This window comes from Lates calcarifer, linkage group LG15 (genome assembly GCF_001640805.2).
Source record: "Lates calcarifer isolate ASB-BC8 linkage group LG15, TLL_Latcal_v3, whole genome shotgun sequence".
NCBI classification, from domain to species: domain Eukaryota; kingdom Metazoa; phylum Chordata; class Actinopteri; family Centropomidae; genus Lates; species Lates calcarifer.
Genome location: NC_066847.1, coordinates 5,340,194 through 5,367,761, shown reverse-complemented (window position 1 = coordinate 5,367,761; position 27,568 = coordinate 5,340,194). Strand labels below are relative to the sequence as shown.

Below are 27,568 nucleotides of genomic sequence, written 5' to 3'. Positions count from 1 at the left end.
TTAGATGTAAACAATTTTTTCTTCAGTGGCTGGTGGTGTGAACAAACTATAGTTAAACTTGTATTAGGCAACTCTGCAAAGTTAAAGCAAAAGGTAACACAAAAACCGTTGTAACAGCCCCACATCTTGATTTAGACCGAGTTGACGGTTATATTTTCACATGAAAAAAGTCTCCTACAACAGCTTTAAGACCTAACAACCAACCTTTAAGTAGTTTAGAGTTACCCATGCTTTATGTCACGGCCTGCAGTCAAAACTGAAGTATGGGTGGTCAAATGTTAATGCTTACACTGACAGGCACACAAGCACTAACATCCATTTACAAACAGCAAACACACCCACCTGATGTCATCTTTCTCATGATAAATATTGTTCTGGAAGCTGGCCATTCGCAGTAGATCACTGCCTCGGGGGTGTCGCCAACACCAGCGCTGCAACACAAAACACAGTTTCAGCCTCTTTAATAACACGCTCCATATTGTTTAAATTCCCTGAAGGCACTCACTGCATCTGTATTCATCTTGTAATTTGTGTCACAGGAATGTTAATAAGAAAGAAAACATGATGAAAGATGATTACAGTTATAATATATAATATGCACTTGGGAAGGACAAGTGCTCATTTGAGGAATCTCTATTGTTTTATTTTCCTCAAGTCCCAACATTAGTTTTAAGAGTAAACACCTCCTTTCTAAAGCATGAAGATAAAGAGTCAAACTTCAGCATGTTTGAGCTTCTAGGCACAAATGTAGTTTATTCTATGGCAGCTTTGTCTGTTGTGACCTAGAAAATATGTTTGATCTCCAGAAAATCCAACTGAGTACTCCCTAATGCACCTTTAATATGTTCTCTGAGCATCCCTGCCTTTCTAGTGAATGACATTACAAGTCTGTGCTGTGTGTCTTTGGATTTGGAGTTACAAATACAGGATTTACAGACACTGTCTTAAGTCCAGGACCATTAAAATAATATAAGAAAGGGTATGAGTTCTATGTTAACACATGAATTCACAGAGCAATGTTTAAGTGAATGGTGGTAGATAAAATAGCATGTTAAATCAATATCTTGATACTAAGTGCACTCACAGGGATGCGTCCTTCATTGAAATGGGCGAAGCTTTTCTTCAGCTCAGTGTCTAGAACCTTCTGTGGAACCACGATGAACCGAGGCAGACTGAGAAGAAACAGAAAGAATGCTCAAATTTATTAACCGTAATAACCAGTAATAGAAATAGTATAGTGATAGTAACCATGGAGGATGAAGAGATTTTCTTGTATTCAAAGCACGAGAGCTTTGACCTTTTAGAACATATCAATTCAGCATATTGAGTGGCTGCCTTTATGTCTTTCCTGGGAGTGTACCCTTATGCCTGACATTCTCCATGTTTTATGTTTTGCGAAAAAGTGCTTCCCAAATGTTCTCTTGTCAAGGACTGGCACATATTCCTGAGATGTGTGTTGTTGATGGATATAATTTGGCACATTATTTCATCCTTTCCTGTTTGATTAGGATTCAACATTGAGGAATTTAAGAAAACTAATATCACAGAACAGCTCATTTGAACTTGGATCTAAAAACCAAACAGAAACAAAGATGTGTGTTAACAACACTGCATATCTGGGCGTGAATTACCTGGTGGACATCTCAAAGCGGTCGTTTACTGAGCTGACTCTCCAGCCACTGGCCCCACATCTCTCCAGCTCTTGCTCCCAGTCTGAGGAAGACTCAAACCAGTTCATGTGGGAGTCTCGGCGACGGTTGCTTAGAAACTGCTTCATTTCTGGAGGAGGACAGCAATTCAAACACATCAGTTTGTTTTTCACATGTATAAAATATCGTGTGACAGGGTGCAAATATTGTCTTGACAAGCCCAAATACAGTATAAGATGATATTATGCTTTCAATTTAACCTTATATAATACACTATATATCCCTTTTGGGAGGACAGGCTTTCAACTGTTTTCTAAAGATAAGAACTGGGGGTGTTAGTAATATACAACAGTGAGTCATGAAGCTACTCTAATATGAGGATTTGTTGTTTGTATTTATGTCATTTTTAACTGAACATTTTTGGGTTTTGAACAGTTGACAAAAAAGCTATTTACTGACACGACTATCGACTTTGAGAGGATGCGACAGATTGTGTTCTCTCTTTTTATGATATTTTATGGACCAAAAAATTAATGAATTGATTAAGAAAATAATTAGCAGCCCTAATTACTGGGAAGATGAATTGAACAGCATGGGAACAGAATGGAAAACAACTGAAATTGGGTATCCAGCAGATAGGCACAACTGATTGTGAGATCTTCCTTGACAAATCTAGTCTGAGCCCTTGCTTCCTTTTCCACTGAACTAAATTTAGGGAGAGATCAAAACAGCAAAAGCATGCAAATCCACTCAGAAACATTTCAAGTACTGTATACCACAATTTCATAAAAATGTGTCATAGTGGCACTGGAGTGAATGCACTGTATCTTTATAAATTACTGTGACAATTACATTTGTGGTGCTTGCTTGTCCCAATATGTGAGGGAAGTCACAACGTTACGATAACATCATCATACATTGAGCTGAGCATTATGCAGAGCACTGACCACACAGTGAACACACTTGACCCCTAGGGCAGAGTTGAACTGTGGGTCATCGAATGACTTGTTTCAGAAGGGGACTTGCATTATTTATCCAACAGCTGACAGTCACCCACAGCTTGGTCGGCCAAGCAGAGCTTTGACATAGCATAATGTATTGTGCAGACAGGCTCTATATACATTGCAGTGAACAGCCAGTGGCTTGTTTCTAACTGAGCAAAATGGTTAGGAGTTTTTGTTTTGTGTAATGTGTCATATTTGCTGAAAGAGAGTTGGATTCCTTATCTGAGATAGCACCACATTACATTTAATTATGGTGGCTTTATCTTTCAATCACTGTCAAGTTCAGCCCTTTAAACCCTTACTGAGCCTCTCTTTCAAACCACTGAGAGATTTCCTCACATCTGGCCATGGTTTCAAAGACAGTATTTTCATTGCGTCATCACGGTGGAGAATGTTTCTAATTTTGCCAACCAAAGAGAATGTGAGCTTTATATGTCATTATGGTCTGCACAGAAACATCGTGGTTTCTTTCTCAAAAGAAAAACAGCAGAAGGTGGAAATGAACAGAAACAAAAATAGCTGAGTTGAAGTCATGAGGAAATGACAAACAGTGATCACAGTTTCTCGGTACATTCTGTCTCTGGAGCTGGACTTAGTGAAAACTAAAGTGAGAACAGACTCGGTGTAGACACACCAGGAGAAGGCTTGGAAAAGCAAGTACAGTACAGAGCTAACACACTGATGTTATGTTTCTGATTCATGTGGGCATCTGCTTCTCACTTCCACTGAACTATCATTTCTATGAATATTCATCAGGGCGAAATATGTGCAGAGAAACAGAGTGATTGACAGACTGAATGACAAATACTTAAAGTCATTAACTCTCCATTATTTTCACGTCTCTAACATCCAGACACACACAAGGCAACCATGCCCAAAATAAAAACAATATTTTCCAAGGCCTCTCTAGTGTATATTGTTTGGTTTAGGACCAAATTGTATAACTGTCTATATTTACATATCAGTTGGTATATCAAGATCAGTGTATAAAACTGTAGCATGACAGACAGATTGACAGACTAATAGGGTGCTGTATCAGTGCCAGGCAGGGAATGGATGGTTGTGTGCATACATTAATGTACTCACCTACACTCCCGAGGGCAGCGTTCTGGAAAGATAAAACTGACCCTGGTTTCAGAGGCTGGTAGGTCTTAGCGATGGTGTAGGTTATCTGAGGAGGGAAACCACAGTGAGCCCATCAACATGACAAAGGTCATCAGCTTTCAGCATTGAGGGCCTGCAGTGTCAGTGGTCTATAGCACAGATCAGGCTTCTCTAGGCAGAAGTTTTTAGGCTCTGAAATGATTGATGTGCAGTATGACAGTAACCAGAGCCTTGAATCTAAGCCAACACACACACACACACACACACACTTCACATACGAATGTAAAGATGCAGTTGCAAACTATTCACCAACCCCAGCACACAAATCCCTGGTAGAGCAAGTAGTAAAAAGATTATACAAAGGCATAAAAGAGGGTAGACTGAAATATACATATAAGAAAGAGTGAAAAATGTACTAGTTTAAAAAGTCAAAAAACTAAAACCGTAAAAAATAATATAAATTCAACCTAGGACAAAGTGATTATTAGCCAATGTTTTTATGCTGAGCATACATTAGGTCTAATATCCCATATATAATCAGGAGATAGACACACACCTCAATGACCTGTGCGTCAGGAGTAAGGCGGTCAAACAGGAAGCAGATGACTCGCATGTCTCTACAGTAAAGCACTAGCTCCTCTGGAGTGAACTTCAGTGAGGAGTTTGGAGTCACCAGCTTAGTTCTGTTTGGGCCCACTGCAACACAAGGGAGAAAGTATTAATTAAATTTTAGACAGACAAAAGGTCAAGATCCACAGAGATATGTAGTATTTAGGTTACATGTGTACCTACAGTTCTTACATTATCTCTAAAAGATTTGCTATTAAACATTTTATTTTGAATAATTTAATTTCAGTAACGACCTTCAGAGGATTATAACAACCTGTTTAGGCTATAATGTAACTTCAAGTATGAAGATATACAACCTTTCTCTGAATTAAGTCCACTGTCAAACACAACAGTACACAATGATACGCTGTACACAACTCTGTAACTGAACCCAAACAGGGAGTGTATTACAAAAGCAATGCTAGTCAATAAATCTTGAGTCATAACATGAATTAAAATACTTTAACTTGTTGGCAGTAAAAATGTGGGCACAGGGTTTCACTTACCAACCACAACCTTCTCTATGGATGCCAAAGCCACATCGTGATCTCCTAAAAGCACTGGGTCTGCATTGTCCTGCATCATGAACATTATTAATAGAAAATGTATAAAACATTATTTTGGTTCTGAAGCTCTGAATATATACCTATTTCTCATATTTATAAGAATGTATGTGAGGACAAAGACATCTAAAATTTTGATCCTGTCAACATATTTTTACAGTATGCAAAAATGTCATCCTTAAACCAAACAATAAGAATACCTGGAGTAACTATGCTATGACGGAATATGTATTTACTCACGTCAGGTTTTGGACTGTCCTGGGGCACGAAGGCCACTCTGAAGTGTGTACAGAAGAGGGTCCCAGACAACCAACCTCTTCCTTCCCTGGCAGTCAACTTCTTCCTCACCATAACAGCTCTCTGAAGTACACACTCGCCTAGTGAGGACAAAAGGGAGATGTAGCATAGAGGTCACAGGATGGAATTTATGAGTAACGAATGTCAGGCAAGGGGTTTTTAGTTTTGAAAATGCCAGTTTATGACTGTTTTTGACCTCTCATCTGTGCAGAATTGCATAACTGAGTGTGTATACGCAGGGTTCTCTGGTGAGGACAAATAACAGGAAGTGTATAGACAAAGAAACAACATGCATGGAAGGAGGCTGCCGGGAGTGGGTGTAACAAACACCCTTAAACAAAGAGGTATGTCCTTATTGTTGCAAGTCTCCAGATCAGGCTGGACAGGCATGGGAGAGCAAGAACAATAAAGGCACCACCTTATAGATGACAGTGACACTGCTCACTAATGTACTCATGAAATAATAAATTGGGTACACCAGTAAAAATTCAAACTGCATCTGTTTGTCAAATGTGCAGCTGAATATCAAGATTCTCAAAACTCCTGAATATTATTTAAATTACAGATGTGTTGTAGAAATAAAGAACACATGGTTCTAAAACTGCATGATCTTTGAAATTTACTTCAGTGGATAATTTAGGAGATATTTAATAACATGTCATTGTATTGTATAAGCAAAGATCAATGAGAAACCAGCAAACAGTGTGTTCATTCAGTCAAGTGTAGGAAGGGTGTTGGTGACTCAGAGTCAATCTTCTATTGTGTAACGACAACTTCAAATGAAACCTTAAATCTCTGTATATCCAGATTCTCAGAAATGTGGAAAAAACAGAACCCCATGATGGGCAAAAATGTATTTGTTCAGCTTTAATAATATTTGACATGCAGAACTATGTAGTGCATGTGTGCAGGACTTTATTAGTAGTCCACCAATACTGCTGAGAGTGATGAGCCCTTCATCTTTGGTGGAAAGCAGAAGAAGCATCTGAAATTCCAAAGCAAAGCTTCCAAAAACAAACCTTTTCACCCAGAAAAAACATCTTACACGCAAACAGATGTGAGTTTACGCTCTCAAAGAAAACAAAACGGAAAACTATTTCACCAAAACACACACACTCACACACAGCAGTGAGACAGCACATTTATAACAGTGTCCTGCAGGAATACAAAGCCTCTGCCAACTAGACTGTGGGTTTCCATGGCAACAGAGTCCGGGATTGGGTAGACGTGGAGAAAATGGCCTTTTTGTCTATGACAAGAGGATGGTTTGGCCAGACACACGGCAAGGCAAATGTTTTCATTTCACTTAAAATACCAAGAAAAAGACAGGGAAAGACTGCTGGTTCCTTGAGACTGAAAAAAAAAAGACAGAGGAAACACAAAATTCCTCCACTGCACATGTGAAAGGAACTATCACGACCCTCAAATTGAAAACGACAGTGGAGCTGTTGGGCTGAGCCCAGCATCTGCAGAATGCTCTAAGCCTAATGAATGTTTTGGGGGATACCAACATGCAAACAGGAAACAGCCATTTTTACACATGAAACATTTGTTTATGCTGTGAAAGAAAGAGGAAGAGGAGCCTTTGCTTCCAACACCATAATTTGCTGATTGCACAAGGGGAGTTTAAATCTTCGGGCGTGCACTATTATTATGCTTATTCCCTTTAGCCTCCAAAACCATGCAGAAAAACCCCAAGCTGGACTTATCAATTAGACCTGACCACACATGATCTAGCTAGAGATTTAAGAAGCTTGGGACTATGAACACAAATGAACTCTTGTTGAGAGCTTGTCTTTCAAAGGACAATCTGTGACCTTGGGTGCCTTGCTTTAATGTCTCCCCAGGGTGCCACAGAGCTGAAAACAATCCTGTAGCTTGTAGATTTGAGAACTTAAGGAGAAAAGAAGAGGAAGGCAGAAAGCAGAGGCCTGCAGTCCTTGTTGGCCCCTTTTGGTGATATTTAAGAAATCAGTGCAAGCAGGTGCCACAGCGCAGCATGAGTCAGCTGGACTAGTGAAGGTGTTTACAAGACAGTTGTCCTTTAATCTCATAAAATCTTTTATGTTCTTCCTGAGGAGCACAATGTGCTGTACTTACACAGTGTTAGTGCATATAGAGCCACTTTCACATTGATTAAAACAACTAAAAACTAAAAATCTAAAGTTTCACATTAAAATATTAACAATAATAAATTAGTTTCCTGTCAGTGACCCTGTGTGTATATGCCACTCATGTTTAAGACATTTTGGTATATTTGTTTGGTACACAACTGTGGAAAGGAAAAAACACAGAAGAACAGTTGAGAATGTCATGCAGCAGACAAAACTCACTGAAGACCATGACTGTTTGTTTTCAGATTCCCTGTGTTTGCTGCAGCTTCTTCAATGCCAATAACAGCTCTAGAGAAGCCAGTTACAGCAGCATTATAGGGTGGAGAGCTTGCCATAATGAAATGGTGGGTTGGAGTTTTGACTAGTTGAGGAGCAGAAAGGCAAAACTGCTAAACGCCTCAGGCCATGGTTTTATTACACTGACACCCAGCATTTACTGGCATTTCTTATCTATATTTGAATAGTAAGGTTTTACATGCAGCAGCAATGTGGGGCCTGACAGTCTGACAGCAGAGAGAGAAGAAATGAGTTCAACACAAATATTGAGAAAGTGTTGCAAGGAGTGCTCAAGAACTTGTTTAATCGTTTGCTCCAATTAAGAACAAGTCTAGTTTGTTATGTTAAATGTGCACATATATAACATTTGGTTCCCACATTAAATTTGAATTTCCCCTTTAATATCTCAGCTGCCTCTGTTGATGTTGTGGTCACTGACTTAGTCATGAGGAGAGAGTGACCTAAAGAACCAGTCTGAAAAAATACAGCTGAGAGACATCTGAACCATATGCTCTCAGCCTCTGTTTTGTTTGTTTTTACCCACATTTGTTCCTCATTTTCAGCTAGGATGCACGCTGAGAGAAAGGTTCCTGCCCTCCTCAACCCTCCACTGGGAGGAAGAGTAAAGACCAGGAAGAGGTTACATTGGGTTAAATCTAGGGATACAGAGGCACTGCTGTTGACTGACTAGCAGCTGATGAGAATATTTTCTATGTAACAATAAAAAGCCCTAAGTGGCTGTGGTCTTCCTTATAATGTGACACAGCACAAAATTCCCAGAAGACTGCTCTGTTGACAAAGTACAGTACAGAGAACCCAAAACCACTAACCTCCATGTATTTCAACATCCACAAATGGTGACAACAGATTCAAATGACAACTAAGCTATGTTAGCTTGTCACTTTATACAGCAAATGTGTCCAACTTTCCCCTTTTGCAAAGCCAGTCTTAATCAGAAATATACAGTAAATGCCCAAAAAATCTTTTTTCATATCTTTTTTGTCCACTTATGGAGAATACACTACACCCAAGTCATAGAAACAAAGGGAATTTAATACCTTTTTCAATATCAAGATCGAAATCCAAGTAATATATCAATGCTCTGATCTCTTGTCCATCAATCAACAAGGGATAAAGCTGATTGACAGCCTTTAAATCCTGCAGTAACATAAGACTGTGGAGCAAGGGGATTGTGAAGTTGCTCTGAAGGGGGTCCTGGCCTCTTGGCATTGTGTGTGAATGGACAGTATAACCCTTCCCCCACTCGCAGCAGTGAAAAGGTACATGATCTACCTATGGCTGTTGGAGCTGTCCTGACCTGTTTGCCCTCCCGCGGGCCGGCTCGGTTTCTGCGGTCCTGTGTCCCGGTGTCACATGAGAACACAGAGGATGCTGTGTGCTGCCTGTTAAATACTGACAGAACGGGACAACTTCTGCAAACATATCTCTGACTCTGTGAACCACATTGTTTTTCTAAACTTGTCAGTGCATCTAGTTTGAGAATGCATGCATTTAAGGCATTTTTAGGTTACCCTACCATGCAAGAACAACACTGTGGTGTTACTGATATGACAAACTAACAGTTCTGTTTTTACACAGGGTTGACAAATGTCCCATCCTTCTGAGTGTGTGCATGTGTTCTGAGGGAGAAAGAGAGAGAGTCCACAGGTGCAATGTGAGCTCTTTCACCCAGTGCGGCAACGCTGACTGGCGATTCCTTTGTGTCTGAAAGTGAACTTGTTCTCACAAATTGTCTCAACACTTACACTGCAGAGCGTGCAAAGAGCCAAAGGATAGGTTTCCCTCCCCCCGAAAGCTGAACCCATCACTTGAAAAAATGCCCAAAACACAATGAAATAAAATGTTTTCAGCAGTGTAATAGTAAGTAATTTTTAGCTCACAGAGGAGCTAATAAAGCTCTCAATGGAAAAAGACAAGAAGGATTCTGAAAAAGCAGAACAAAGCTGCCAATACACTGTCTTCTTCTCTCTCTTAACATAAAACAGGTTCTTATGGACAGCTGTGTTTCTAATTTGCCTGGAATGAAGGTGGAGAAAGAGAAGAAAGAGAGGGCTAAGAGAACTGTAAGGTGTTGTTGGAGATGGAGATGAAGCTGAAAGCCAGCAGGGGAAAAAATGTAAAATACAGACAGTCAACATTTCACAGTGAAATGTTAACAGCTAAGAATAGTATCTCTGTGAGTGTTGTCAAGGAGCAGCAGAGTCTGGAAAGTATTTGATGAAAACACACACTGCTGGAAAACAAATTAGGCTGGCTAAGTGAATGAAATAAGGAAGGAAGTGTGTGTGTCTGTAAAGAGTATGTGTACACACATGAAAATGTGTGTTATAAATGCGTACGTGACAGAAAGGTCAATGGAAGCCCAAGAGGTCCCTTTGTGTATCAATCCAAAAAAAAAAAAGAGATAAAAAACAGCTTCAATAAACCAAAAAAGTAGAGAAAAAGAAGGATGAAACAAATGAAATCATAAAAGTGCAAGATGAAAATATGAGAAAGAAAGAATTAAGAAGAATTAAAAATCACAAGGTGGAGGTGAGCTGAAACCGAGGAGTGTTAAGGAAGAATCCACACCTCATAAACTCCCTTATAAAAATACACATACACACACATTTACACTTGATCTGTTCTTGTGAAGAGTGCTGTGAGTACTAACTGCTGATATGTAGCGTTAAAGATTAGCCTGTCTCAGATGTAGGAGCTGTGGTCCACTGCCATTCTTATGAAAATCTCCTGCAGGGTGTTGCTGACACAAGAAAATGAGCAGATCAGTCGAGATAAATAACCTACGCTTTAAAACCACAGTGATTTTCTGTGGTTCTACACTATCCAAAAGATTATCACTTGCGTTAACAGGGCTGACCTCTGGTAAGCCTGGCAGGCTAAACACTCTCTGCAGTACAGGTTTTAACAGTTGATGGAAAAGGTGATTCTGTTAGACACACCTGGAGGATCTGGGGTCATCTTGTCACAGTATTTCTAAACAACAAGTGTCAAGGAGGAACCCAGTAGTCTAAGTCTCAGGGGCAACACAATTAATAATAATCACTTATGGTCCATCTTAGAGATACCAGCCAATAACTGCATATTTGACAGCTTGTTTCAAGTACAAATCTTCTTTGCACCACAACTCTTTAGCACAAAAAAGAAAAAAAGAATATAGGTATGACTCATTCACACACAACGTTGCCTGACAACGTACAGCACAGCACAGTCATTTCATTTTTGTGACAATGTTACAACTAGAAAAGGGTCAAATTCAGCAGCAGCTACAGTACAAATAAGTCTCTGCAATACACACATCTCTGCAATGCAAAAACGTGCTGCACTATTCTGAACGAGTTGAAACTGATTTAACATTAGCTGCTGATTTTAATTTCTCTTTGTTAACATTTGAGAATGTTTCAGTTGTGCAATAAAGCTGTGAGTTATTTTGATCTCCACTACACGATTGTTCACTGAGACTCTCAGTCTCCTTTTGTGTGTTCATGTTAGCTTTTCAATGGCAGATGTTTTCCCATCTCAAAGGGCAGAGCACCTGCTGTGACATTCCTGGTCCAGGTGTGGCTACAAGTGCAATATGGAAATTACAAACTGCTGAGAACAATGCTTGCAGGAGCAGTTTTCTGTACAATGTTACTGAGTGTTGATATTTTATCTGACCCTGGAGCAGCAGTGGCAGCTTGTTAATTGAAGTTCATATGGTGAGGTGTTATATTATTTAGGTGTTTTTTATGCTTGCTTGGCTGTGATATCAGCTGCAAAGTGCTTATTGTTACAGGAGCTTGAATCACTTTGTCAATTCAGCATGTGGATTTCACAAAAGCAAAAGTTTAGACCATATTAAAGAAAATGGTGGTTATAGTAAGGTGGCTTTAGTAAGAACTGATTGGTGTTGATCAGCTGTGCCACAGACATCCATCTTACCCGGTAGACAGCGTAGTCCAAACACATCTCGACTCCGTGCGTTCACCCCACTCTGACTCAGCATCCTCTCCTGTAATAGAAACAGAGATGCCATTAATGTTGGTTTCCAAAGCAACTCTTTTATTTTACATATCACCGCAACCAGCAAGAGATTTCCAGTGCTTAAAGGAATAGTTTTACATTTTAGGAAACCTCCTTATTGGCTTTCATGTCATGAGTTGGATGAGAAGGTTGATACCACTCAACTCTCTGTCCATTAAATACGAAGCCTGAGTCGACAGGCAGTAAACATGAACATGTTATACCTTGCTCATTTAATTTGTTGAAAAAAAAGAAAATTGTAGAAAATTGCAGAAAATTGTGGTTTAACCTTTGGACAGAGCCAGACCATGCTCCCCCTGTTCTCAGTCTCTGGGGTACGCTAAGCTAGGTAGTCCTGAATTTTATGGTATTGATCTCAAGTGACACTCAATTTAATAACTTTATGTTAACAGAATGCAGAATTTTGCTAACTCACAGGAACCTAAATAGCCTGAATATAAAAGCAGTGTTCATTTGACAGGAATAGTCCACTATTTTTAACCTGTGCTATGGGCTCCAAAGTATTTACACAAGAAATACAAATACAGACTAAACAGCACACACTCAGGCCATGGACAGAGCCTTGTGTCACCTCTGGTCTTGTTGATTATATTTAAATTATGGCTCTGCCTGCTTCTGTCATCAAAGCCTGGCTCGTCTCAGGGGCTCATTTTCAAAGACAAAGAAACAAAGCCAACCACACAATGCTCCATGAGTCTTAGTTTCCATGTTGCTGCTCTGTTTGTTCCTGCTTTCTCTATAATAGTCGTGAAGTCTTGTGTAGTTTGAGTCTGTTCTACAAGCAGAATCCAACCCCACAGAGCCACAGAGGTTTCTATAATCAGAACTGTGAGCATACTAGCACATATGCTTCCACTTAACTTTGCTACTAACCCCCTCCTTACGGAGGCCATTTACATTTATCGGCTAGAAATCCCATAATGTGCCAACCCCTGCAATGTGAGAGGCTGATATGATTACACAGGTGGCAAACAAGCTTTATAGTAGTACAGAAATAGAGTTCGGCCTGAGTTGATATCCAAGAAAACTATACATTGTAGAGCCTAAAACTTCTCTCTCAGCAATTCTGGCTGAGTTTGGACCACAATGAAACTATTAATCACTGTTTCATTTAAAGGCACCAGCTTTATCACAAAACACCAGAATTTCTTTGAGTCAGCAAGGATCTGTGAACAATAACAATGAATCCACTCAGTCGCCAATGTTATGCTAACAATTTTGCACTGTGGTGAATTCTGTGTTAGCAGCCTGCTCATGAAAACCTGAAACGCTAAGCTTGTGGTCCTCTGTAAAAAAAACACAGGGAACATTTAACAAAGACGACCTTTGCTCCGTAAAAAGGCAGTAAAATCACACTTATTCATAGGTGCTTGTTTTCTTTGCACATGAGAGCGCCTGGCTGTTTCATAATGAGATGTAGAGATACTGCAATATGCTGCTGATGCTGCCTTGATGGAACATTACCCCGCCATCAAACTCTTTTTAACATTTATGAAGTTTTTAGTTCATAGCTTTTGACGCAAAGGATATATAGTGAATAATTCAAATAAAGATAAACATCAAAGGGCTTTTTTTTAAAAAACAAACCATAGAAATTTTCAAATTAATTAAACCAGGCCTACATCAGCCATGAACACAGTAATAAAAACAAAGAATGTTTTTAATCAACCCAAATTATATGAGCTCTAAATAATGTCATGTTGGAAAGTTTGTTGTGGTGTAAGATCTTCCTATAAAATGCTTCCATACTGCCAACTCTTAAGTCTGCAATAAAAGTACAGGAATTATCTAATAGCATGGGGTTCTCCTTATATATTTCTAGACTGTGTTTATTTCAAGGCCTTTAAGATATGGTCCCACTTCCAACAATTTTACTGACCAAATCAAAAGGCTGAAAGCTCTATGTTAGTAAAAACCACTAGAGAAAAACAAGGTTTTTTTATTATAAGGCAGGACACTAAAATTTTACAAGACTTAGTTTCTGCCAGAGCATTGTTCATTTTTTTTTCCATCTGGTTTTAAATGTATCTTGCTTTCTGTCTGCCTCTCCATCGACACCCACAGAAAACCCGCAGCTGAATTCCTTCTCCCCTTTATGAGAACATCACAGGCTATTCAGATCTTGTTTTGTTATCCCTTTTGTAAGTCTAGTGTGTTAGATCTGTCCTCTGAAGGTTGTCAAGACTGACAAACTTGAACCTCAGGGTCTTGTGAGTCAAGTGAATGTGCCAGATAACACTGCAATGCACAAGGTGAAGTGCTACTGGCACGCAATGCAGACTCGGCTGTGTACATAACGTGATTAAGGGTGATATGAGCGGAGCTTAAACTAGCAAAAACTAGATTTGTGGAAGCAATAAATGTGGCAGTTTAAAATGATTTACAGCAAACACATTTATATGTGAAATACAGGCATTTTTGCTTCACTTGCAAGTTTTACACTAAAGAGGTAAAGCAGGCAACAAAGATAAGGAAAAGGGGAATGAGATAATGTCTAGGCATAAACTTAAAGATAGTGTGGTCAAAGTAAAACTGCCCTCAAGTCTCTGCGACTCATATCACTCAAAAACCACATTTCCAGGGCTGTGTTTTTGCCGACATTTCACTTTAGCTTTCACTGTGTGGCTTCAGCGTAACCACTATATCGCTTTCAGTGCCTCTTTCTCCCCCTGTGCTGCCTCCCTGCCCCATTTTTGCCCTTCTCTGCTCTCTCCCTTCATCCTCAGGGACAGTGGCCAAGGCTCACTGCAGTTTCCATTGCTCATGGCTTCCCCTTGCTACTGTGGCCAGACTTCTGCAGTAAGCATGCTTGTTCCTGGGTCTGGAACATACTTCTCTTTCCCCAAACAACAGGCCAAACTCATGAGAACAAACTGAATTTTTGGTGGGGCCCTGGAGAAACAGTAATCTCCTGCTGCATCTTAATCCCCTAAATTTAAATCGCCCATTGTGTCTTCAAATCTCTTTTATGGGAAACGACAAGACTCTGACGCTACCACTATTTGACACAAATCTCTACAAGCTGAGCAGTGACATCCCAAAAAAAAGGGTGGACCTTTAGCATCTTTCAGAGGCTACTCCTGCTGAGATATGCTCTGCTTGGGGCATATACACATTAGCTTTTAGCCACTGTTCACTGCAGTGAAGTGTTACAGCCTGTTTATTTGTATTGTGCTATCCATTTCCTCAGATGAATGGGGGCAGTCATATGGCATTGTGAACTAACTTGGAAGCAAAATTAGGACAAATAGTTTTGCTAAGTGAAGTTCACTTTGAAGTGTTTCCACTTATTCCATTCAGAATAATGTGAGAGATTTGTTTTGTTTACAGGAATAAAAAGTACAGTGACCTCTGGCCATTTTTGTCTTTCCATTAGCAACACACCTGTAATGATGTACTGTGTTTGCTACAAGAGGAACAGAGGAGCTGACATCAAATATATTCATGTACTGAAAGCAAAACCACAAAGGCAAAGCAAAAGGACCAAAACCCACCTTGAATGTAATCAGGAGCTCACAGTGAAATGAAGTCCTCAATGCTACCTAGTGAAGTGTATTTAAAAAAACACAGCTGGAGTCCAGCAAAAGATACATTTTGCCCTGAATGAGTATGAACACAGAAATTACAGAAAAGACAGAAACTGAACCCAACATATAGGGTAAAATAATAAATTAATGTTTAATGAATTGGGTATTCTGTTTGTTAATATTTAATGTGAAATTTCCTGCATCACACTATAATGAATATCCTCAGCTTTTAACCCATTTCTCTGTAACAGCCTGCAGCAATTAGCACAGCTCTCCCTGTAGTAATGTTTTAATCTGAAACCTTCCATCGTGAGTGCCCGCCTGGCAACATGGGAATATTTACAGCATTGTCAGCAATCTCACCCGTTCTTCATTATAACACCATCAGTCTAGACTTCTAGACACATAACAAACAGATAATTACTGGCTTCCTTAATGTTATCCTCACTGAATGATTTGTGTTTCATTGTCCCATTAAAAAAAACACGTTTGTGTGGTTGGTGCATTGTAGGGTCAGTACAGGAGGGTTCAATGGTCATCTTGAGCCAAATAAAACAGTGTTTGTTTACTTTAGCAGGACACTAGCTCAACGAGATTAAGAGACTACAGCCATACTAGCAGTTCTGTGAGGCTTTACGTAGGCACAGTGGTGCTTTTAGGTAAATGCTAACACCAGCATGCAAATATGTATAAATTAATCGACTGATCCAGAAAATAATCAGCAGACTAACATATAATGAAAATAATCAATAACTGCAAACCTAACCAACATAAATACAAATTTATGTTAGTTGCTGAGCTGTTCCCCTTTGCTAACCTTGACAAATCACACTCTATTTGATTTGACAGCAAGTTTCAGTCAGTCATTATGCAGTAATGCCTGTTAGTGCAGCCCTGACATATCAGTTTTAAGGAGATTTTTTTAAAGAGCCAGAGGGTTGCCAAGTTGACACACACATCATTCTGCAAGTAAAAGGTCACAGACCCAACAACCACAACAGCTAGCATGTCCATCAACAGCAACATTGCCTCCTCTTGGTCTCTAGAGCACACTTACTACAGAATATGTGTCTAAACCCCATATATCCTCAGTAACAGCACATCATCAAGTGTCAGCCAAATGGCTTAAGTGAAAATCTAATGATGAATATTGAACATTTTCAGTGGCGCATAATCGCCTCTCTCTGAAGTGACTCTGAAATTATTATGTTATTATGACAGTCATCAGCTCTGACACCTCAGCTCCCAGAAGTGAGATTATCAGAGCCGCTCTTTACACTCAAAACAGACAAACGACCAAACCTCTCAAGACCCAGCCCTTTCACTGGTGAATAGTGCTTCTGGTTAATTATCACCCAATGCCAAATCGATCCAGCCTCTACTGAAACCATAAATCTGCTCTGATGTTAAGAAGAGCCCATTGTTGTGCTCTCTTTCAGAAGCTTCAGCAGCACAGGGGCTGGTAGTGAATGTGACGCCTGGGTCCTATGGGAGCGGGTGTGGGTGACTGTACTGCTCTGGCCCACTCCTATCGGGCTTGGATCTTCAGCCACTCTGAATAGAGCTCAGATGATCCCTCCTCTGGCATTTTTGCTTCTGTGGAGCTTTGTGCTGTGTGCCTTTCATGCTGCCTGCTTCAAAGCTGGCTGGGAGATGCAGATAGAGTGAACTCAAGGGGGTGGACACAGCCAAAATAAGCATGAGTAATAACCCTTGTTGTTTTCCTTAATATAACTCTGGTTTGTCATTTTTCATACAAAAATTATAAACATTTCCTTGTTCCAGCTTCTTAATTGTGTAAGGAGCTTTCTAGGTTTCTGACTGTACTGACGTACAAACCAAACAATCTGAGGATGTCGCCCTCGGCTTTAGGAAATTGTGATGGGCATTTTTCACTATTTTCTGACCCTTCTAAAATAAATAATCAATTGATTAATCAAGAAAGTAATCTGCATACAAAGTGATGATAAAAAAAATAATCATTAGATGCGGCCCCATAATATTTCACACTATTCAAAATGGCTTGGATGGCATAAACACAATTTTTACACAAGAAATGATTCACCAATATGTGTAAACTCTACAGCCATCTGGTCCAACTTCAGTCCAGGACTGGATTCAGTTTTCTAAAGCAGTCTTAACACACTCTCATGGAAGTGAAACCCACAAGAGTGTGTGGGTGGCCTGTGCATATAATCTACACAGCCTACTACTCCACATTACCATATCTGAGGCTCAGCCACATTCTCATACTTGGACACATGGGATTCCACTGATGGGGGGCTGTGGCAATTTCTGCGTGTCTCATTCTGAGGTAAATCATATTCAAAATTCCTCTACCTCCCAACTGCTGTCTCCATGGCGACAGCCAGATGTTGTGCAGTGCACATCACCCCCACTCCACATGCAAGCCTCGCCCGAGGGCAGAGTAAAGAGGCATCTGTTACTGTTTCCCCCTGCGGCTGCTGAAAATAACCAGGCAGAGACAAAAAGCCAGGCAACACAAAGACGGAGCCAAGAGACTGTTCCCAAAGGAATAGGCAACTCTGAGCACGTTCATTCTGTGTGTACACATCGCTTTGCGCTGTCTATCAAACCAATGAGTGCTCCTAACCTCTATCCTCTCAGGTGCACCTAAACAGGGACAGTATCTTTCTGATCATCTGAAGTGCAGCAGCACAGGGATTTCACCTTCAGCATCTGAAAACAATTCATAGTAGCATCATATGACCTTTAAAAGCTTTGGCAATTAGAAGCAGCTGAAACTGGCCACAACTGCTCAGTGCAACTCTCTAGAGACAACTGTCTTTGAGTACAACTGATTCCCATATGAAGGAAACCCCCTGCCAGGAGAAGTGATTAAGATTCAACACCTATTCACTGGCCTTTAATAAGGCATGCAGCCAAAGACAGTGACATTATGTACCCTTACAGTAATTATGCATCTCCCTGTTGTCCAGACAGAAGGAAACAGCAGCCATTTGCAGCCTAGTTTCCCCCTGTAAGGCTGCCATCCTCAACTGTGAACAAAAATAACACAAGACAGTCCGCATTTACACACGCTGAATAAGCCTCTCAGAGGAATCTCTGAGAAGGGACCACAGGTTTCTTATTCAGCCTGGCTGCAAACTACCTGGTTGTATATTTATAGCTCAGCAGGGTGAATGATGGCCGGTGTTTCCTGCATCATGACACTGTCTGCTTCCTGGCCTCTCTGCTGTTTTAATCACATGAGGAGGAGTGTTGATGATGAGTTACAGCACCAACAAAAAGCTAAATTGGCTGTTGTTACAGAGTTCAAACCTTCAACTGATTGACTCGCAAATCATAACTCAACTGAAAATGTTATGCTCTCTTCATACTGGAGCTTTTACTGCACTGAAGAGAAAGGATGAGACAAATTAGCAGATATACAAAGAAGGAAACTGGCTTAAAATCTGTTGTCTGCTGCAGAAGCAAATCCACCTCTAACAGAATAATAACACTTCATCAGACTAGGTTTCTAATATGAAAAGAAGTAGCTCAGTCTTTACAGTTATGCGACAGTACGAAACGGGATAGACCAAGTTAAGTAGTGATTTTTCAGCTTTCACTCAACAGGGCTAGTTAGCGTCAGTTAGCTAACTTAACATAATGACCTTACCTTGATATCTGGGAGCATTTGTCTCACTTTGAACGTGGTTTTAGATCCAGTCAACATTTTTTTCAAACGACGGGTCAACTCGACTTAAATAAAAAAAAAACCACAAGCAAAATAAAACCTCTCTGAATGAAAACTGTTATTTTTAGCTAACGGTCGCCGTGTTAGCGTTCTCCTCTTTTCATTTTTCTTTTAGCCGAGAAAAACCGTTAAAACGAGAAGAGAGCGTTCACTAACGGTTAGCCTGTGTCACCGGCTGCTTCAACTGAGGTGTTCAGTGTGGACAAGCGAACTATTTTCGCTCTTTTCATCGCTGTTCGCACTGACAGCATCCGTGTCCCCGACCACACTAATAAAAAATAGGAGAGTACACCCTGCTGAAAACCTATCACCAGTCACTGGACTATTACTAACGAGTGTTAGTCACTAACTAACGGAGAAGATGCGTTCACCGTTACCGCTGTTTTGCGTATCCATTGCGTTCTATTTGTTTATTCCTTCGCCATAGTGAAACACACACTGGTGGAAAAAAAGAGCCAAGAGCAGCAGTGGAGCTTCTTAAAGGGCCAGTACATCTGTACCATGAGAAAGTAAATAACATGAGCGGCCCAAAACTGACAATGAAGTTTTGTTTTACTCGATGGAGGCTGGAGACTGAGGGTGCAAAGATGTCCGGTTTTCCCCGCTTTCACTCCACCCCTTGAACTCACCATCACCGCCACATAACCACTTCTACAGAGGTATCACAGTGTAAAAAAAAATACTCCATTACAAGTAAAATTATATATATTATATAAAAGTGTTACGATTTTAATGTACCCATATTATTAAGGTACTTATAATGGTATATTATTATCAACATTTGGAAATGCTAATGCATTAATGAGTAAGCATGGGTGAATTACTTAACAGGCATACTCTGCACAAGTCAAAGGGGCCAGAGGTTCAGGGGACTCCTGAACCACAGCCTTTGTATGATGAGACTCCTTTTCATTTCCTGTTTGAAAGTCGTAGAAGCCAGTTAAAAGACAAAAAAAATGACCACAACAGGAACCAAAACAACTACAGAGAGAGACAAAATGACCACAAAGAAACACAAGGTGACTTAAGACAGATGCAAAATGACATGACGATGTAAATACATCATATATCCTGTTCACACCGTCTGCTTTATACATCCTGTTGTTTTTATCTTAACTCAGTTTTATCTACTCATTCAGTTGGTGGTTTTAATCTAGATTTAAAAGCCAGGAATGAGGACTGCAAACTAGTAAAAATAGTTTCCAAGGAAACAATGCATCAATTTCTAAGGAAACAACTGTTATGCACATGGAATGAATCAGAGGGGTTTGCTGTGCTCTGACTTTGTATTCAGGCAATTTGTTTTTTGAGGGTTTAAATTGAAGCAGTGGCAGAGCCAGGCAGCCGGCATCCATAAAACCATTCAACTCTTGACCTTCTGGTGTTTCAAGCCTACAAAAACCCCTCCTGCAAAACAAAATAATCCTACCATCCGCAGCCTGTTTCTGCTCAGCGGTACCTTTTTCGGATCCGTTGGCGGGTCTTTGTGGGGACTGGCTCCTCTTCTCTCTCTCATCCAAACTCGTGCAAAGAAACCACGGGAAAATCTCTTTCAGACAAATACAGGAGGCCAATTCAGAAGAAATTCCTTTCCAGCAAGAACACGGAAAGTCTGAATAATCCTGTGCAGCAGTCTGTCCTGCTGAACAGGTGGGGAGACGGTGTCCTTGTGAACTATAATAGAGAGAGGTCTGGATTTTTTACCACATGGGAAACTGTTCAATATTACATAAGGGTCTCCAGTTTCTCTAATACATAAAACAGTCCCAGACACAGGACCTTGCATCATCTGAGCTGGAGTTATTCAATGATGTATAATGCAACAAGGTTAGGGTAATACAGAATGTAGTACAGAATGACACAGATATCAAATAAGAGTTAAGAATAAAATATGTGGCTATGGTTTGTTTATCTATTGAATTATTTAATTATATTATCTATTGAGTTATTAGATAGTTGAAGAAATTCTGTTTTCTTTTGCCCTTCATAGAAAGTTTAAGTTACAAGGTTTTCTTGTGACTTTATCTTTGATAGAGAAAAGTCTCACACCATCACCCAAAAACCTTAGAAAAGCTGAGATTAAGATGTAAACCAGATGTAAAGCAACTGTAAAATTTTGCCCGCTCAAAGCAAGGTTGCGATTACTTAAATTTTAGCATCAGACAATCTATCAGTTTTTGTTTGGTGTACAAAATATCAAGGGTCATGTCTTCAAATTGTTTCTTTTGTTAGTCGTTTTGCTGTTTACTAACACATCAGACAAGGAAATGGAACAAATCGTGATATTATGCAATTATATATTATTAAATTTGTCAATTGAATTCAAAGCTATTTCACATATTCCAGCTAGTGTTGTTGCCTTTATGTAAGGACTAAATTCAAAATGTATAAAACCATCTTATGTAATTAAATAAATGCATAACCATCAATTATACTTTCATGGAATTAATTCCATATTGGTGATCACGTAGTTGAAACGTTTATGACCTAGAAAAAATACCTACAAAATTTTTTCCCCATATGAAACACAAGAGAGAAGAAGCATAGCATTCTTGAAATACAATGAGAATTTATTCAAACGGTGCAAAAAAATTAATAATTATAATAATAATAATAACCTAACATAAAATCTGATGTTCTTTCTATCCAGATTGCACTGTCACACAGCCTTATGAGACTCTCCTTTCTTAAACCAAAACATTAAAATGATAAAAATAAAAACAGATCAAAATACCAGGACAACTGAAATCAAGTTAAAATAATGCACAAATTTGGTAAAATGGATTGCCATTTACATGCAACAGTTCCAGTCCCATGCAACTCAAAGTATTCCATGTTAATGTCACTGATGATGAATATTCTGTCCCCCACAGAAATGACAGTGTTGTACAATATATAAAAATATATCGGGTCAGTTGTGTCGCAAAACTAATTCTGAGCCATTTCTCTTCTGGTTTGGAGGAAACGAGCTGGGTCAACGAGAACGTCACTGTCATGTTTTAGCATAGCATGATTCGATGGCTGTAGAAAAATAAAATGAAGTAAACAAAATGTACAAATCAAACAAACAAACAAACAAACAAAAAAAAAGCAATCAACAAATAAAAGCCAGACTGCTGGACAATTAGCCATGTGAGAAAGAACATCCTAAATCGTCTCAACTAAACATTCCACAAGGAAAACCTATTAAAAAAATCTCACTATAAATATATATTCTCAAATGGTATCTTGTTAGGTCAGCGTTGAGGAAATTAGTTTGTAATGAGGGAGCCTTGAGTGTCAAGAGGCCCGTCGGGGAAGTGCCTTCAACAGCCAAAATGTCAACAACAACAACAACAGTTCTACCCCAAACCCAGGCTCTTACAAGCTTCATCATCCACACCTGTTTCAGTAACCAACAATATACATTCTTACCCTTTTAAAAACACTGTAAAACTTTGGGCTTACAAAAATAACATGGAACATATTTATACAACCTCTCATTGTTTTTTATCTTAAATACAAAAAAGTGTTTGTAGCCTGTAAAGTCTGATGGTTACATGTTTCTGAGGCATCCATTTCATTGCAAAAAAATTAAACAAAAATAAAATAAAATAAGAAATGGTTCTGTAAGCTAATTATTACTTTGGAGGGAGGGAAAAGAGGATATGCACACATACACAATTTTTAAAAACAGGCATCACCTTCCCACACTAAGGGAACATTTGATAGGTCTCTTCTGAATTAAAATGCTAGTGTAATGAACACATGTCAACACACATAAACACAGCAAATGTTTTCTTGGGAAATAGTGTGATATAAGTGTTTTATTGTCAGTAAAACTTTAGTGTCGCTTCAAATGCACAGCAAAAAGCCTCCCTCCTTCCTCTAATAGCATCAGCAATGGTTGATAAATACTGTAATGCAGTGTTACATAGTGTTAAATTAGCACTACGGAAAATTATTTCCCCCACATTTTTGGTTATTTTTGTCTGTAGTGTGTAGTTTGGGTTTAGGGCACGAGGGCAAACTCTTAATACTTAGCTATAAGAAAAACAAATCAAGGGTGCCCTCAACTGGGCAAGGCAGTGAATTGCATACTAAATTGTGCTTTTCTTAAAGACTTACAATAGAGTAGAGTAACTAGTGTCACACTAGCTCAAAAGGAATTCTTCACAATGGCTTATTATAAAGGGAAATAATAGCAAAGTATTTAAGTAGTCATTTTGACATGTGTACAGCCTTAAAATGTGAAATTATAACACGAAAAACTCAGACAGAACATCAGCCGGTATCAACTAATTGATACTGTATGCCTCACTGAAAAGAATAATGGCATTATTTCAATAGCGTCAACACAAATTAAAATAATAATATTAATATGTTAAATCTGGGGGCAGTAGTAGTAAAAACTGCAAGCAATGAAGCAAGCAGAGGATACTTTATGTTCATCTCCTGCGAGACACACACAGGACTGTGATGCCATGAGGACAAATGCTGAAAAAGGCAACTAGGAAACTGAGTTAGATGGTGACGCTGGCACCAAAATGCTGTAGCTCTACAGTAACTGAATCCTTTAGAGAAAACCTTCAGGCCTGTGCCCCTGATTTCCCATGAACAGAGGTGGCAGTGTCTGGAGAGATGAACAAAGGACAACAGTCAGGCCACTTCAAAAAACAGCAAAACATTTTGTATCTACGGACATCAGGAAAGTGCTTTAATTTGTGCAAAAAGAGATCGCATTTTGGCGGGACGAATGCCAGAAATCAAGAAACCGCCTTCAGTAGAGCTTTAAAATTTGCAGTGGATGACCGAACCAATAAGCATTGGGATGTCCTATCAGTTAAGACACCATGGATGCATGATATAGTTAATTTTCTGTGTGCTCATGAGATAATATGAAACATGTTTCACATTTCTAAACCATCAGAGCACTGAGGGTTTGTCATTTCAAAACAGTGACTTACACAACCATGAATTTGTCAGTGCAATGTGAATGTTAAGAGTGTCGACATCCAACAAAAGTGGATGCGTCACTTTGCATCATGCAAACAGAAATTGGAGACAACTGTGACAAGGCCAGACATCCTCACTGCTTTAGAGCAACTTTTCATCACTTTTTAAAAAACAAATCTATTGATTTGCTCTACAGAACAGCTAACTTTTTACCTGTCTCTTCAAAGGTGTATTTAGTGTTAAACTGTAAGCTACACGTGTAACAGGTGTCTCCAAAGTCTAATGCTGGATGTGACATTTTGACTTTGCAGTGTGTAGTATTGCATGCCTAGGTTGGCCATGATAATCAAATGCCTCAACACCATCCACTGTTACAGAGAGAGGAAGACCCAACTGAGAAAGAGGAACATTCCAACAAAGATATGAAACACTCTGGATCAGGCTCTGGGAACAGTATCTTACCACAGTCCTATGTTGTTACGTCATCTTTGTTCTACAATGCTTGGTCGATAATGTGACCAATTGCTCTTGAATCTTCAAAGTGATGACATCTTCTAAATCCAATTTATAAATACATGAACTGGACAAAAATGTAGAATTTGTTTTGCCAGAGAGATACTACTAACAGTGCAGAGCAGTTGTGTTAAATGCATGGACATTTATGTGTTTGCATTCTGGAACATTAGCACCACAGCAGCCCACAGAACGCTTAATCATTAGCATTGCACGGTAGTTGCAATTTGCATTATGCAAATGGTGACCGACGAAAAAGCCATTCGACAAGGATTAAATCTGCTGTTTCCCGAGGTACATATGACGCAAGCATCTAGTAACAGTAGTAAAATCTGTATAACACTGAAATCACCCAAATAGGATGTGACTTCAAAATGCTCAAACATCCCTTAATTAACCAATCCAAACATTATCACAGACCACAAATGGAGAGGAGACACTCGTGCCTTTTCTGTTTGTGCTTGCATCGCTGTGTATGTAAGAGTCTGACTTAGTGTTTATATGTGCATGTACTGTATGTGTGTTGATGAGTGTTATGTATGGCGCCTGCCATATACATTCTCTCCACTAGGAGGAGACAACAGCAAGGCGTTAAACTCTAATAAAGGAGGAGAGCCTGCAACTCACACACACAAACACACACACTCATACACAACGCCTGCATGAGCCACAGCAAAATGTAACAGAAGTGCAGTTAGTTTATCTTATGGTCTAACACGTGACCCCAGCAGTCAGAAACCACCCTGTTTATTCTGTAGTCGTGTTGACTCTCCGTCACTGGTTAAACAGGAAGTAACACAGCTAAGGAAGGGAGGGAGCTGGTTGCCTTTCTCTAGTCCCTTCAGAGGCTGATCTGCCCCAGCCATTATTTATTTCAACTGAAAAGGCCACTCTTCAAATTCAAGCCATAGCAAGGTCCACTCAGAACCTGTGGATGGCTGGTTCTGTCTCCCTCTTCTTCAGCTCGTCCCGGTAGCAGTAGGAGCAGTAGTTGCCCGTCTCTGGGTGTCCGTAGTAGGTGCAGCTGGGTGTCCGACAGCGGCTGGACTGCAGGCTGGCCAGACCACCGGCACTGCCCAGCGAGTAGTGTCTGACTGGTGGTTGCCCACTCCGAGAGTCTAGGTTGGAGCGCATGTCCCGGAAGCCGTTGGTGTAGCTCCCACCAACGGATTCAGCCCCGGGATAGTCTGGTGGGTCGAACTCTGGAGGATATGAAGGCGCGAGGCGAGAGGGACTCAGGGATGAGGGGCCTTGTGTGTTATTGTACTGGGGGTGGGAGGGGCCCTGCGTTGTGGGGCAGTGTCGGGGAAGAGTGGCGTATGAGGGGAGGCCAGGGTAGGAGGTTATGGGGGAGCCACCAGCAAGCTGGCGCCTGTTATCCAGGTAGCCGTGCATATGAAGGTGCTGGGTGAGCGGTGCTGCAGCAGGTGGCTGATCTATGAAGGAGGGCCGGGGGATGGGTACTACCCCAGAGTACAAAGAGGGGCTCAAAGGAGAGGGCTTGAGTTGGTTGAAGGAAGGTGACGAGTTCTCTGATAGCTCCTCCTTGGCCTCATAAGGCCTGTAACTTAGCTCCGTACCACCAACCACCTCCTTCTTAGGTGGCTGGATGCCATTAGTGACCCCCTTCCTCTCTGCATCACGACGCTGTTGTTCTTGCTCAGCCCGAAAGCGCTCCTCTGCATCAGCCAAGTAGCGCTGGATCATCTCCTCCTGGAAAGGCTGCCGGTTGCTGGTGGTGAGAAGGCTGGCAAAGATGAATTTCCTCTCACCTTGCATGGCGGCTCGCAGGATGCCCAGGCTAACCTTGACGTCTGCACTGTACTTGTAGGTCTCACTGTCAGTGCTGCTCCCACCGCTGCTGCTCATACTGCTTCCTGTTCCATTGAGACGCTCGCTGCCTGAGGAGGGGGAGCCTTTCCCTGAATCCTCTGAGGCGTGGGCTGAAGGCGAGCTATCCTTGCTGCCCTTCCTCGCCCTAAATGAGCCCTTTTTCTTCTCCCCACCTTCCTGCTTGGCACCTCCAGCTCCAGCGTTCTTTCCTGTCATCAGTCCGCCCACGTTTTTCTTCAGCTTGCTGCCCAGACTCTTGCCAAAACTGCCGAGCTTATTGGCCACAGAGTCTGCCCTCTTCTTATCTTTATCCTTGTCCTTTTCCTTCTTGGTTTTGTCTTTCCCTGTTGTTCCTGTGCCTGCCCCTGCCGAACCACTACTAGAGGAACTAGATGAGGAAGAGGAACTGTTCTTGGCCAAGGACCCGCCTCCATTGACCGTTGATCCTGTGGTTGCGTCGCCGTTGCCATTGGAGCTGCTGCTTACTGACTCCTTGTCTGACTCTCCTGAGTCAGGAGGCGTTCGGGTATCCTCTCCTGCTGATGCTGTGGGAGACTCAGGCTGAGCAAGAGGGGCTTGCTGCAAAGAAACAAAGCAGAAACACAAGCTGGAAAATACTGTCGATGTGTATGAGAAAAATGTAAATCAACCCCAACCTGCTGACCAAATTATAATGGAGAAAAAAAATCTTAAACAATCATAAAAATGTAAGTTTAGTTGTAGCCTCAGTTTTAGTGCCCTGAAAGCCTCAAAAGTCAAGTTGACTACAGTACAGGCTCATGCCCCACAGGTATGGGAGAAAAAAAAAACATCAAGACAGAGGATGTGAAAAGAGTGAGTCATGGAGTTATTTTTTTGCAGACCAATGCAGAATAACAAAAGTGACTCAAGTTTCCAGAGGCCTTTTCATATCTACAAACACATTAAAGAAGCTGTGAAATAAAGACTGCTGTATTTGGAATGACCTACATAGTGACACAGTTCCAAACAAGGAGCAGTAAACAGAATGGCCCGTCTTTCAGCAACAATGACCATCACACAGCGACACAGCTGTGGTAGCATTGCTAAACAGAATAATCCCCTTAAATCATATTTTAGTACAGGGATTCCTGTGCTGCCAACACCAGTCCCTGCAGCTTAACCACAAAACTGCTGTAAACTTGCCCTTCCAAGCTCCCTGGTGTTAGCATGTAGCACACAAGAGGACCTTTGTCACAGTGTTTATGTGGCGTGACTTCATGACCTGAATGGCCCAGCATAGTTCGTTTTTTTAAATATGGTTTGTGAAGCAGTCGGGGGACAGCTGGTCTGATGGAAAAGGAAAGTCTTTCCCTTGTTTATAATGAGGGTGGGAAATTAATGCTAATTGCAAGTGG

General features: G+C 40.5%; 2 protein-coding genes across 5 annotated transcripts in view; both read right to left on the bottom strand.

Moving 5' to 3' along the window:
• Positions 1–19,386, bottom strand: part of mtmr11 (myotubularin related protein 11) — a 30,342-nt gene extending 10,956 nt beyond the window's left edge. The window contains exons 1-10 of one of the 2 annotated variants that reach the window (XM_018700067.2): positions 18,834–19,386; positions 15,158–15,205; positions 11,562–11,631; positions 5,170–5,306; positions 4,873–4,942; positions 4,314–4,453; positions 3,740–3,824; positions 1,632–1,779; positions 1,085–1,172; positions 343–431 (exon numbers count right to left, since the gene is read on the bottom strand). In XM_018700067.2, the coding sequence (XP_018555583.1) occupies positions 343–431; positions 1,085–1,172; positions 1,632–1,779; positions 3,740–3,824; positions 4,314–4,453; positions 4,873–4,942; positions 5,170–5,306; positions 11,562–11,631; positions 15,158–15,205; positions 18,834–18,890 (932 nt within the window). In that variant the 5' untranslated portion in view covers positions 18,891–19,386. The remainder of the gene's footprint in view (positions 1–342; positions 432–1,084; positions 1,173–1,631; positions 1,780–3,739; positions 3,825–4,313; positions 4,454–4,872; positions 4,943–5,169; positions 5,307–11,561; positions 11,632–15,157; positions 15,206–18,833) is intronic. The other variant, XM_018700068.2, reaches the window with a different exon arrangement.
• Positions 19,387–21,460: 2,074 nt separating this feature from the next.
• Positions 21,461–27,568, bottom strand: part of otud7b (OTU deubiquitinase 7B) — a 33,461-nt gene continuing 27,353 nt past the window's right edge. For all 3 annotated transcript variants that reach the window (XM_018699991.2, XM_018699992.2, XM_051075920.1), the window contains exon 12: positions 21,461–26,771. In XM_018699991.2, coding sequence (XP_018555507.1) covers positions 25,281–26,771 — 1,491 coding nt within the window. In that variant the 3' untranslated portion in view covers positions 21,461–25,280. The remainder of the gene's footprint in view (positions 26,772–27,568) is intronic.